Below are 14,458 nucleotides of genomic sequence, written 5' to 3' on the forward strand. Positions count from 1 at the left end.
TAATTAAATGTATAGAATTCATCGGAAGAGAAGACACTAACACTTCAAGTCATGAGGAAGTGTAACTAACCTTTCAAAGAGAAAGTTCAAAACTGTATTGAAAAAAATACAAATGACTGAGCAAACAAAAATTAATCATCAGCCATAAAATATTTGATTTATTTTTCTCTTAATTCAACAAATACTCTTTATCTCACACACCACGATCAGTTCCATTAAATCACAATGAACATGTTCAATAGGAACAGAATATTAGCAGACACACATTTTTTTTTAAATATAACACAATTAGGACCCACTTCCCTTGAATTCACTCCATCCAGAATGACACTTGAAAACACAGAGGAAACAAACAAGGACTTCAACTGGCATAAGAATATTAAAAAAAGAAACTACAACTCCCAACAGAAACGTATTCACTCTGTTCAGACCACTACACAGAAGATATTCATGGTTTATAGAGCCCCATCTGATCTGATGGGTGCCTGTTGTTTTCTCTGATTATTAATACCTATAGCAGCTCAAAACCAACAATAACATATTGACTTCATTGTTTTCCATATATTTCATTCCTCGGATATAAACACGTACACACTTACTGACATTTTCACTGAATCTTTGCATAAAGATTGACACATGGACAGAGTTTTTAATGCCCTCTTCTGGTGCTGAGGTTGTGTCCCCTCTGTCAGCTGAATAAAACACCTCTTCTGGAATGAGTAAACTACTTTACACTACACTGATTAGGAATAACATTATGACCACCTGACTAAAGGTGTCTTAGAGGCCCATGCCCCTGACCCATGATTATGAACTGTATCTGGCACCCAGATGTTAACACCTGATCCATTTAGTTGCAAAGTGGGGACTCCATGTTTTGGACTTGTTTGTCCAGAACATCACACAGATGCTGGACTGGATTTAGATAGGCAGGATTTGGAGGCCATGTCAATGACTCTATCTTGTTGTGCTCCTGAAACCATTCCTAAACCAGTTTTACTTTGTGGCAGTTCCACAGAGACCAAAGCCATCAGAGAAAAGCACTTCCATGAAAGGATGTTAAAAGTCATCAGCAATGCTTAGGTAGGTGACATGTGTCAAAGCAACAACTTCCAGCACACTGATCTTTGCTTCAAACAGATAGTTCTCAAAAAGGAAGTGCAGTGAAGAAAATGTCAATAAGCTTCCCAGGAGAAACTAAAGCAGGTGACAATGAACTGAGAAAAGCTGCTGGTGGCTCCATAAGCTCTGTTCTGTTTACCTCTGATGTCAAAATTGGGGTTTTGAGAAAAAACAACAAACCCAATTTAACTGTGTTCTAGTTGCAAATTAGAAAAGTAGTAGGATTTGCCATTTGTTCTTATTGGGCAACCTAATTGCTGGCTATTACTTATACAGGCTGAGAACAATGTATGTCCCTTCATGACAAGCATTAAATCCCCAAAGCCAAATGTTAACAAAAGCTAGTATATTTATTTATGTGTGTGAAAGATTTTATTGCACACAGGCTAACAAAGGTGCAAATAGAATATTTATTATTGCTTCTGATCTGTTTGAAACACGTGACAGCGATATTGGATTTTGGGGTCAGGGTTGGTAGGAAACCTCAATGTTTCTTGGAGTATTTTGTTTGTGACAAACACAACAAAATGGAAAAAGTCAACTTTCTTCTGCTGTACTGCTGTGTTAAAATCTTTTAACAATAAAGTGGTACTTGGAGAGCTGAATATCTATAAGAAATGTGTCCTGTAAAAAGCAGATAACCTAGTCACCCTATTTTCAGCAGCAACCAGGCTGCACCTACTCAACACACAGGGGAATCAAATCCTATTGACTGCAAATAAATAAAGGCAGCAGAAAATAGGTTGATGGCACAACTGACATATAAGTTATATCTTTTTATCTAGTGCTTATGCTGTCCCCTTTCTAATGCAGCCTCTGGGCAACTGCCCATATGAGCGATATCAAAAACCGCCACTGCTAACCACAGCAGGCTGGAAACTCCCTACATGAGCTACAGTTTTGGAAAGTTCTGACCCAGTCGTCTAACCTTCACAAATTGGTCCATATCAAACTGCTCAAATCCTTATGCTTGCTCATTTTGTTTGCTTCTAACATTACCTTTGAGGACAAAATGTTCACTTGCTGCAGAATATATCCCACCCACACGCAGGTACTATAATGATGGGATCATCAGTGTTTTTCACCTTACTTATCAGTGGTCATAATGTTGTGCCTGATCTGTGAAAAGTTCATTATTGCACGTTATCACAAAGGCAAAAATAAAAAGATATACATTTCACACAAATTATTTTCCTTTTCACATCAGATGGTCAATATGTTTTGTGAGGTTGTTGCTCTCAGTCGTGGATGTTGTACCTGAATGCCTCTATGAGCCCTTCAATGGAGTGGATCAAGCCCGATATGGCGCATATGCCCCCAATAACAAAAATGGAAACATCGAAGAAGACATGGTGCCACAGAAGATTTCTCCACTGGAGCTTCAGGTGGAACAGGCTTGGTAAGAGGAAGCACAGGCCTGCGCCTGTCAGGCTTCCAGTTAGACCCATTAGCAGGGCGAAATGGGGGACAAAGACGGCCATGAGCAGGGTAAAGACCACCAGGCCTACTCTTAAGCCAAGACCCCAGGTTTTTAACTGCCCACCAGGGCCGTAGCAGTCAGGAAAGAGGGCCCTGCCACCGTCCTGGAACAGTGATTTTTCTAGAACTTCTACAGCTGCAAAGAATGGCAGAGGGTAGGACAGGAGCGCCTTGGAGACAAGAAAGAGGTTCACCACAGCCCGGATAGTTGAGGGCAAGTTATCCGTGATCACCTCTTTGGTGGTGTCTGCCCAGGTCAGGTAGGCCACCAGGGCGAAGAGGCCCTTGAGGACACAGGCCGTGATGTGGGTCCAGTCCATCATGCAGTGGAACTCGCTGGGCTTCTGCATGTTTCCCTCCAGGGAGGGAAGAAAGATCTGTGAGGTGTAGCTGAACACAATGATGCCGATGGAAATGGGGAATTTCTTCACGTCGATGTAGAACTTGACCTTCTCCCACGCCCACTCGCGCGCCCTGGAGAGACAGTAGGCAATCACGAGGATGTTGATGACGAAGTGCGCCAGCGTGCACAGGAGGCTGAACTTGGAGACCGCCTTGAGGTTCTTCAGGAACGCGCAGGGCAGCAGCGCGGCCGTGGCCAGCACCGACCAGGCCTTCTGTGACACGGGGAAGCTAGGGAAGCTGTTGTACATCAGGTTGCCGCTGACCACCACGTACAGGATGCACGTCATGACCAGCTCGATGATCTGGGCCACGTTCACCACGTGGCCGCCCAGCGCGGGGAAGCGGGGAGCGCAGCAGGCGTTGGCGATGTCCACGTACGAGTCTCTGACGCGCACCTTGATGCCGTCCTCGTTCTCCTCGTACAAGCACGCGATGAGGATTTTGCCCGTGTAGCAGCACACTACTGCCGCGAAGATTATGAGGAAGAGGCCGAGGTATCCACCGTGGAGGATGGCGTACGGCAGGCCGAGGACGAACATGCCCTGCGGACAGAGAAGCGCAGCTCAGTGATAATAGGCGAGGCCCACATCGCAGTGACAGGCCGACGAGTCATGCATGCAGCGGCTTACTCACTCTGCTCCCATCTTACTTCAGAATAAAAATGCAAACTGTGACTGCCAGTATATTTCCACAACCCAGCTGGTTAGTGTGTCTGCATCAAATCGCAGTACTCAAGACAATTAAAACGTTACATTTCTTTGATAGCAATTGTAATTTGACGAAGAGCCTGATAAGCGCCTTATGGCAATCGATGTCAACCAGACCCTGCCTGAAGCTCCACTGATAAAAAGATTTGAATAAATAAACCGTGAGGGCCGCTCACTGCAGTGGATTCACTCACAAAGCAGGAATACAGCGTGAAATTGTCTGCATTTAATTATGACAAAAATCCACCCCCACCTGATACTGTTTTCCTGCTACAACACCAGCACGATTTAGCCCAATCTTAAATTCCCAACTGTCCGAAAAAAATTCAAATGTAAAAATGTTAAATCAAGGTGACTTTTTTGTCCCGTAGCAGCAGGCCTCATGTAGCACATGCAGAGCCGATCCTAGAGCGTATGGGGTCCTAAACAGATGTTTATGTGGGGGGCATTCCAGGTATCATTAATAAACACAACTAAAATTTCGTTTTATCATCCACTTTGATGCTTTTATGCATTATGCATCTAACAAAATCAATATTATGGAAAGTATACCAGCCAGACTACATAACACATTTATTGACTTTACAACCAAATGTTTATTCACTGTTGAAAATGTGGACTTTATTAAATTTTCCAACAGTGGCGTATGGCAGAAATTCATCACAAAAAATACAATGGCATTGGATGTTTCAGTGTTTTATTTCAGTTAATAGTCTTTTTTTTATTTGTTGTTAGTTATCAGAAAAAAAGTATATCTGTACATTTAGCTGTACATTTGTTTACAAAAACCTAAAAGCAATGACAAGACTGCAAATCTAATTACAATCTTGAAGTAAAAAATGTAAAATAAAAATAAAATAAAAGACAATGCAAATTTAAAACATACTATGGTATTTTTATTAAAGCCTTTTTTTTTTTTTACTGTAAATGAATATGTAATTTAAACAGAATAACAATCTTAGTTATATGGAAAATAATATTTTCTGTTCATGTTACCTTAATTTTGTATTTTTGAATGTATTGTCAACTAATAAAGACTGTTAAAACTAAAGCACTATATTATTTCTATTTTTAGTTCTTTTAGAATGCATCTTGATCTTCTTGTTTTAATAATAATACCCCAACTAATTTAATAGAAATCCAGTCATTTATTCTTGATGGAATTTTACATACTGTTCCTCATTGCAGTTTAGGCAAATGTCAACTGAACCCCTACTCAGCAAAATCATTTAGTCAGAGAAACTCTGCTGAAGTTAATTTACATGTAACATTTTAGATACCAAGAACATGAGTTTTTTTTTGCGTCATTACCGCAGTATAACTCATATAAAAGATTTTAATTCTTCACCTGACTTGTGTGTTAATGCCCTTGCCTTGTTAATATGAGAACCCTTAGCAGTTGTCTACTTCGCTTTGACTTGGGCCAACTCTGAGCACATGCAATGTCCCCTCTCACACATGGGTGATAAAAGTACCTGAATGGCATTGGTGACGTTCCATCCAGCTTCCCATGACGTGATTTTAGGTTTGTCCTCCTCTAGAGAGCCGGCGCTTTTCAGGGTCGACTGCCTCTGGCCGGTACCATCCCTCTGGTAGCGGGTGTCCCCTTCCAATTCTCCCTCTCCCTCCATGTCTCCTCCTTCATCCTCTTCCCCCCGAAGGGCATCCATCTGCATCCCTTGTCTGTAGTCATAGTCCAGGTCGTCGCATTCGGCGAAGCCCAGACCCTCTTCATCCGTTGCGGCCTGGAAGCCCAGCCGAGCGAACACCCCGCTGACCTTGGCCTGGGATTTGTGGGACACTGTATGGGCCGCATTTGTCAGTTTGTTGGTGATCTTGTGTCGTATTAGATGAGCCATTTTTATCCAAGATAAATTTGTTCTTCACTTCAAAAAATCTTTCAGATTAGCCCACCAAAAGCACATGCAGATGGTTTGATTGATTTTTTTTTTTGTTCCTACATAAAAAACATGCCTGTTGGCCTTTGAATTTCGTCGCAGTTGCCGTTCCCTCCAAACCGTTAGAAATCCTCATCCGCTTTTCTTGGCTTGTCCATCCACGTTACTCCATAAGAAAACACCTTCCCTCATAAAGGAAGAATACACGAATAAATAACTAAACACGCCTCCTGGACGACCGTTAAAATCTCGATTTTAGCACTATTTTCTTTCAGTTTAGAATCCAGTGTGTGATGCTGGAATCAGAGAGATGCTGGAGTCTCAGCATCAGCACCGGAGAGAGAAAGAGGGGGGCGCGAGGAGCGTGTACGTGTCCGCACAGAGTGGCACAGCCCTCGCGCTCCCGAGTCGCGCGGGTGGTAGAGAGAGACGCTTATTCCCTCGGCGAGAGTTTAACGACAGAGTGATCACGACATAAAAAATAATTAAATAAAAACGATCCGGCCTGTTAGAGGCATGCATGAATAAAAACACCAAACATCTCACCTGCTTCCATGCTGCGATCTGGTGGAATGGCAGAGACACCTGCCACCAAAAATGACCGGGTGACTTGTTTCTAAAAATGTAAATCAACAAAAAAGGGGGGGAAAAAAACAGGGAAAAAATATTTCAGATTATTTTATTGCCCTGTGATGGACTGGCGACCTGTCCAGGTGTACCCCGCCTCCTGCCCATAGACTGCTGGAGATAGGCACCAGCTCCCCCGCGACCCACTATGGAATAAGCGGTAGAAAATGACTGACTGACTGACTGATTATTTTATTAGAAAAAAAGACAAAAGAGCGTTTCACTCTCATCTCTTTTGTTTGTTTAAATAAAAACAATCATTCCTGTTTCTTCCTTAGCTGTAGTTTAAAATGTGAAACCAATTTAAAATTTGTGAAATGAAGCATGCACCATCTGAGAGCCCGTACGGCCATACACGGGCCGAAATAGTTGGCTTGTCCGAACAGGTAACATTTGGTGCAGGAAAAAAAAATCTCAAAGACGCAGCATTTTTGGCAGGAAAGGCATATGTTTCCAAATTTTCAAATTACAAAAGAAAACAAAATGTAGCCTATTTCCTACTTTTGTGTCTGAAACATTCGAAACATGGACCCCGAGCAACCTGGCGTTATATACATGTGACTGTACTGGATTATAATTACGATCGAGGACTGCATGTAATTGCATCCGAATCTCTCTATATGACTGCACTGGCATGAAGGTGATTAATTTGATTATATATTTCAATATATTTGTATATAAATTGTACCTGTTTGCCTTATAGTATATTTGGAATTGTTTTACCGCACACATTTGTCCAAATTTATGCAATTTTATTATTACTATTGTCTTCCTGCCTTTCGAATTTTCTGCTCATTAACAGTCCAGATGCGCACACTCCTCAGGGTCTGAGAGGGATGCAACTCGTAGCTGACATGATGCGGAGCTTCATCAGCACCACGGAGAGCTCCTCCAACAAAACCAAGATCCGACTCCTTTGTCTTTTAACGCCCTTAAACCACTTTTTCATTGTGCTTTTATTTAATTTTAGAATTGTGTATAATTTGTGTGGACTGTATTCTGAATGTACATATAGACAAAAATAAAATCAGAAAGGAATACCGCTGTTTCTCCTCCACCTCAGTTCTAATCCCTGCAAATAGGAAGCACGTCGTCTTTGCCTCCCTAATCTGCTGTGACAGGGCTGAGCAAAAACCGTCATCCAGTCTTTGCAGTCGGGTTGCAGTAATGTACCCTGCTGTGGCAGGGAACCTGGAAAAACAAGGGCCTGCCTTTAAGTCGCAATTTCAAAAATGAAAAACACGGGAAAGTTTTATAAATTAACAAAATCATGTTTATGACTGAGCCTTTGTTCTAGCTAAGAATTGTTTTGACACCAAGAGAATGGCATAAAACGTGAGCCAGTGCAGCAGGAGAAACACTGTGAGACAAAAACATCCACCATGGAGGAGAGGTCTAAATTTAGCAATCGGCCGGAGGACAGAGAAAGTTCCGCGTATTTTCATGCTTGACTTGGGCTGATCTGGCAGCTGCTGTTTGCGCTCATGTTTGTTAGTTTGTGTGGGGCATCCGTTTGTTTAAGGGTATGAGCGTGCTTGGGTGCGTGCGTGGGACGGCGGAGGAACCAGGGAGAGTCCTCGAGGCTTTACTTCCTCCCCCCATGACACGCAGAGTCCCCGGGCCCACGCCGCGTGGGACAGAAAATGTCACACAAATGCAAGCACGCAGAAAGACCAAAACCATGCAGCTCAACCATCATTACAAGCACATCATTCTACAAGGAAATGAAACATATAAAATACAAATTAATCGGATATTTATGAAAATCGAGCCTTAATGTAAAAAAAAAAACAAAAAAAAAACACGTCTTTGAAATATTTTCAGTTTTTTATGACAAAGGACTTTAAGACTAGTTTGGTGATTGAGGCTACAAACAGAAAGATTAATTCAGACTCCGTGTGTGCAAAGGCGTCCTCAATGTGTGTGCGTTTTAAGTGTGCATGCGTTTGTGTGTGTGTGTGTGTGTGTGTGTGTGTGTGGGAGTGTGTGTAGGTCTACAATGTGCAGAGGCTTACAGCCTCCACTGACAGCCATGCAGCGCTGACTGGGAGCAATAATCTCTGATAGTTGCCATGGCCACTATAATTGGACTGAATGCGTGTGCACGTTCAGATTTAGGGAAGAAAATTAGATTTTCACATCACAGGCCTTTTTTTTAAAATGAGGAACCTTTCTGTAAAAGTAAAAAGGAGAGATAGACATTTAAGTCAGGCTTAATTTTTTTTATTTTTTGCTCAATTTAATTTTTAAGGCTTGCTGCTTAAAGGAAAGCTTGAGAAAACCAACTGAGACCATAAACGTCTGAGTGAGAGGATTACTTTGGGAATAAATAAAATAAAAATTAGAACAATAGGCAGGGGCTGAGGATATGGGTCCTTGGGATAGAGTCGGTTTTGGTGCTCTTCCCACATCTGCTTTTGTGGATGAAAATTGCAATAAATTGATATCTGGGTGCACATAAACATGAAAATAGAGTTTAGTTACAAAATAATCTTTGTGCATGTCCTTGTTTAAAAGCTTCTCATAAACATGGCATCACTTTATAGAACTTTATTCAATGTCAAAGAAATTATAGTTACTACCCAAGTCCTATATGTGGAGATATAAAGGACACAATGAAATACATGAAAATCAAATCAGGAGATGCGAAGCGGGCAGCTGAAGCTTGCTGTTCAAGGTGGAGCTATAGCATTATTGATTTAAAAAAATTTGCTTATCAGTTCTTAACACAAAAATCCAACAACTAAAATGCAACGGTTAACATTAAAAGGTTGTCTGTGAAATTAGAAACTACAATGTTTGTGAGTCATCCTTTCTTTAATCTAAATCAGATGTGTCCAAGTCCAGCCCATTCTTCAAAATACTGAATCAAATGATGTAATTCCCTCATCTGCAGTCATTCAGCTCTACAGAGGTCTGGTAACAACCCACTCATTTGATTCAGATGTGTTGGAGGAGGGACACCTCTAAATGTTGCAGGATAGTAGCTCCTGAGGATTGGACTGGGACAAACCATGTTTCAGTTGAAGTGGATTTAAATGCAGAGGAGGACAAAAAAATCAGACAGAGTGCTTTAATGATAAGAGTAAGAATAACATGCAAAATCTGGTCCTGCACAAGGAGATGAGACAGATAACACCGAACAGAAGCAATGGAGAACAACGGCGTGACAGGGAGCAAGAAGTAAATGGAAGGAACCAGTGAAGAACAAAGAGAACCGGAAAATATATATTCTATGGCAGTGGTAGAGAAAGTATAGGGAAACCAGACAAGATAATCCGAGGTAATGAGTTGCAGCTGAGGCAGAGAGAAGGCAGAGCACACAGGATATGTGGAGCAGCTGAGGCAGAGAGCAAAGAGACAGAAACACAAAGATACCTAGGAAATAACAGATAATAATAACAAATGTATAAAGAACAGAGCACAACAAACTAGTGTGACAAGATAATGCTAACAAACATAAACAGAGGAAACAAATAAAAAATGATCAAAACATGAACACAATCGAACACCAAAATCCACCTTTCATCTTCTTTACTCGCATATTGTCATTATCAGATGTAAGAACTGGACTAAAAAGAGTCACAAAAAAGAGGTCAAAATCCAAATCCAAGCTTTGAATGATTGTCTGAAACCTTGGAGAACTGTTAACTAACACACTTGAGAAATCACAAGGAAGTCTATGGAAACAAAATCTAAAAAACAAATCATGAATATTTAAAACCTATGCACTTCAGTTCTGCTAAATGCAATAATGTTTTTAATTCATTCAGTGGAACTGTTTTGTTTGCTGCACTTCTGCAGTTTGTGTCTCTCCCTCCCGTGCAATGGTTTTATATATAGCAGGTCACATATATCCAGAGAAAGGTTTTTGCAGCAACCATATGCAAACAAAGATTAATTGGTTAAAATAATTAAAGAAAAGTTAGATTTTTCTGAAACTTTTTTGTGTGACACGGTTCTATTCATAGCCTGGATACATGAATCAAAGCAGGTCAACAAACAGGTTAATCAGGCTGTGGCCTCAAAAAGGATTTGCTGCGCTTGCAGGTCTAGGGAATGGAGGAAACAGTACTGACATATGCTGTCACTGTGTACAGGTGTTACTTTTTAGGTTTTAAAAAAAGGCAGAGAGCACAGATGTCTTTAAGTTTGCAGAAGACATCAGAATTATATTTGCTGCCAAAATGTATTACCTCTTACATTTCTTTTCAGTTAAAAGAACACAGCCTCAGCTACTTTTGAACATTTCAGTTTCTGATATCAGTTTCCTGCAGATTAAAGGCTGTGGCCTCAATGACTGTTTGCTTAATCTTGCCAAAATATTGCACTAACCTTAATCTAATCTTAAAGTGAAGTCAGGTGAACAATGTGTAAAAGGGTCAACTGAACCTGCCTGCACCCTTGATCTTTACATTGTTACTCAGTTATCTGAGTTTGTTTTCATTAAAACAAAAATGCCCTCCGGGGAAAAGATGCTAGGCCTTCAACACTCGAGTTTAAAAGTAATGTCTTTCTGCATCATGAAGTTTGGTTCCACAAATCTAAAATAACTGGACTTGAAAATGAAGACATGGTTAGCAAGAATGAGGTTGTTCACTGGACAAAAAAGAAGCACAGAGACTGTTACTTTTACTTCTTGTTTACATTTATCTGCTTCTCCACTGATACAGGAACACTGAAAAACATGGTTCTAGTATGTGTGTGTGTGTGTGTGTGTGCATTGGTGGACTTTGTGTGACTTTTATTCTGTGCTCTAGGACTTTATTCAATACTTAATGCATTTACCCTTTTATTTTTGTCTGTAGAAGTAGTTTATTTCTTCTTGATTTTATTGGATCTAACTTGTTAACTCCGTTCATTACTTTACTACATTACTTTTAATGTGTGATTGTAATAATTCCCTGGTAAGGTAATAAATTCAGGGCAGATTGAAAAACTTTTAAACTGATTATTGATACTATAGCATAATTTTACAAGAGACTAAACTCACATGTCTACAGGGAGCCTAAATCAAATGTATGCCACCCATTATTATACAAATATGTGCTACTTTGTGTTGGTATGTTTACAGTGCCTTATTTTTTGAAATTCTGTAAAACAGAGTAAATTTCTTACTAGAAGTTTTTCTTACTTCTGTTTTTATGATTTTTGTTACAACAGACATGGGTGTGTTACTGTGATGGCAGAATGGAAGTTGCTTTTGGATGATGTAGCTCTCAACCACATGAATGATGATCCATTTCAGCTCGCCATCTCTTTAAAAGATTGGTAGAAAGAAAACAGCATGTCTTTTTTTGTAAGGGGTCGGGGTTTTTGGGATCAAAATGGAGTATTGTCAAAACCATAAAATTCTAAAAAATAGATTGATGGTGCCAAGTACTTTAGATCTGAGCCTGACATGTTTCCCTTCTCTCCTCTTCCTTGTCAGAGAGAACCAGCAGTTTGCTCATTCCTCCACAAAATGGAGGCTGCTTGGCATCATGCGTGGCAGTCCCATAGTGCTTGTAGGCTGTTTGTTCCCTCATGCCTCATCACCACTGCCTGGATGACAAGCACAACAAGCAGAGAGCTGCGAGTGCTGTATGCAGACAGCAGCACCATGTCATGTCCTGCCCCCTAGGAGGAATCCAAGCCACCGTGTGTGTGTGTATAAATTGAGAGTAGACAGGGTGTTTATTTTTTATGTGTGTCTGCATGCATGCATGTGTGTGTGGGAATGTGTGTGTGGGTAGAAGTATGGTTGCAGTTGTGAGTGTGTGTGTGTGTGACCATGTGTGTCTAAGAGGGTGAGGTGACCCAGATCTGCTTATTAGAATCAGGAGGATGGAGACGCAGTCACTTTAAGCTTTGTGCCTGAGCAGTGAACTGTGCACGGGCTTCATGCCTTATACTGTTACCGCCCACAATACACACCCACCCACCCCACACACACACACCCACACACACATACACACAGTTTTCTTCCTACTTTTCATCTTGGCTCTGAAAATCTGTGCTATCCAGGAAATAAACCCATCCAGAAACACATTCTTTGCTGTCATTTGTAATTTAGTTGAGATTGTTAAATTTAAACATGCATTTCTTGTCTGAAAATCTTACATTTATCACATTCATTTGATAATACATTTCTAGATAATTCAGAGAAAAATTAAACAAAAATGTTTTGGGATGTGTGCAGTATGTTGAGTTTAAGATAAATTAAACCAAACCATGTAAAATTTCTATTTTGTGCACTGACTGTTTTAAACTTATCTGGAACATACAGCAGTCCCCACACAAACAGCTGAAGCTTCAACTCTTTAGCTAAGACAAACATCAATTCATTGTTTAAATTATTGTTTATATGGGTTCCAGTTCTGTCTGATTCTTCTTGCTGTCTTACTATTTGAAAGTATTGGTAAAACTTTTTTTAATAATTTTTGCAATCTATAAAATAGCTTTTGAAATAAATCAGAATCCTATTATTTATCAATGATTAGTCTTGAAATGTGTCAACCACTGTACAAAACTATTGTTTTAGAATATGGATGCAGAAATGATCTAAATGCATACAATACTTCCTGAAGTCTGAACAAATCTCTCCACTGTCATACAATCTCAGATGCCCAAAGTCTTTATACAGGAGTCAATCTGTAACTCAAACTATTACAGTTCCCTAATTTAAAATCAATCTTGCTGGTCAAAAGGGAAATCAGAAAAAATATGTAAATTGTGTAAATATAAATGTAAAGTTTTCCAAAAGAAATATGACAATACTTGAATATGGGTCTCTATATGAACTGTACTCTTCCCTGCTGAAAAAAAAGCAAGCTTCTGTGGTACAAAAATAATGAGCTTCACTCAGTCAAGTCTAAATTCAAATCAGTGTAGCACGACCTCTGGTGGTAAAATGTAGACATACAGTTCTTGTCACATTAATAAGGTAGAAGAAGTGAAAACATGACTTAAAACCTTGAAAAAAATGCATCTTTTTTTTCCAGTGGCAAGACCTCACATTGAAAATTTACAAAAGAAATCCAACTTTTCATTGAAGTACATATATTCAACGGGAAATTGTACAAAATAATAGTTTTTCAATGTGGCGTGACATGGAGGCAATCAGCCTGTGGCACTGCTGAGGTCTTATGGAGGCCCAGGATGCTTCGATAGCAGCCTTTAGCTCATCCAGAGTGTTGGGTCTTGAGTCTCTCAACGTTCTCTTCACAATATCCCACAGATTCTCTATGGGGTTCAGGTCAGGAGAGTTGGCAGGCCAATTGAGCACAGTGATACCATGGTCAGTAAACCATTTACCAGTGGTTTTGGCACTGTGAGCAGGTGCCAGGTCGTGCTGAAAAATGAAATCTTCATCTCCATAAAGCTTTTCAGCAGATGGAAGCATGAAGTGCTCCAAAATCTCCTGATAGCTAGCTGCATTGACCCTGCCCTTGATAAAACACAGTGGACCAACACCAGCAGCTGACACGGCACCCCAGACCATCACTGACTGTGGGTACTTGACACTGGACTTCTGGCATTTTGGCATTTCCTTCTCCCCAGTCTTCCTCCAGACTCTGGCACCTTGATTTCCGAATGACATGCAGAATTTGCTTTCATCCGAAAAAAGTACTTTGGACCACTGAGCAACAGTCCAGTGCTGCTTCTCTGTAGCCCAGGTCAGGCGCTTCTGCCGCTGTTTCTGGTTCAAAAGTGGCTTGACCTGGGGAATGCGGCACCTGTAGTCCATTTCCTGCACACGCCTGTGCACGGTGGCTCTGGATGTTTCTACTCCAGACTCAGTCCACTGCTTCCGCAGGTCCCCCAAGGTCTGGAATCGGCCCTTCTCCACAATCTTCCTCAGGGTCCGGTCACCTCTTCTCGTTGTGTAGCGTTTTCTGCCACACTTTTTCGTTCCCACAGACTTCCCACTGAGGTGCCTTGATACAGCACTCTGGGAACAGCCTATTCGTTCAGAAATTTCTTTCTGTGTCTTACTCTCTTGCTTGAGGGTGTCAATAGTGGCCTTCTGGACAGCAGTCAGGTCAGCAGTCTTACCCATGATTGGGGTTTTGAGTGATGAACCAGGCTGGGAGTTTTAAAGGCCTCAGGAATCTTTTGCAGGTGTTTAGAGTTAACTCGTTGATTCAGATGATTAGGTTCATAGTTCGTTTAGAGACCCTTTTAATGATATGCTAATTTTGTGAGATAGGAATTTTGGGTTTTCATGAGCTGTATGTC

The 14,458-nt window shown here is 40.8% G+C and overlaps 1 protein-coding gene across 1 annotated transcript; it reads right to left on the reverse strand.

Annotated features, from left to right (window-relative positions):
• Positions 1–131: 131 nt before the first annotated feature.
• On the reverse strand, positions 132–5,994 carry LOC124875077 (vesicular inhibitory amino acid transporter-like). The gene is made up of 2 exons (XM_047376936.1): positions 5,189–5,994; positions 132–3,548 (listed from the first exon to the last, which is right to left on the reverse strand). The coding sequence occupies exons 1-2, from the start codon at positions 5,570–5,572 to the stop codon at positions 2,361–2,363; spliced, it is 1,572 nt and encodes a 523-aa protein (XP_047232892.1). The 5' UTR covers positions 5,573–5,994; the 3' UTR covers positions 132–2,360.
• Between the last annotated feature and the right edge of the window lie 8,464 nt (positions 5,995–14,458).

This window comes from Girardinichthys multiradiatus, chromosome 1 (assembly GCF_021462225.1).
Source record: "Girardinichthys multiradiatus isolate DD_20200921_A chromosome 1, DD_fGirMul_XY1, whole genome shotgun sequence".
Classification (NCBI taxonomy): Eukaryota; Metazoa; Chordata; class Actinopteri; order Cyprinodontiformes; family Goodeidae; genus Girardinichthys; species Girardinichthys multiradiatus.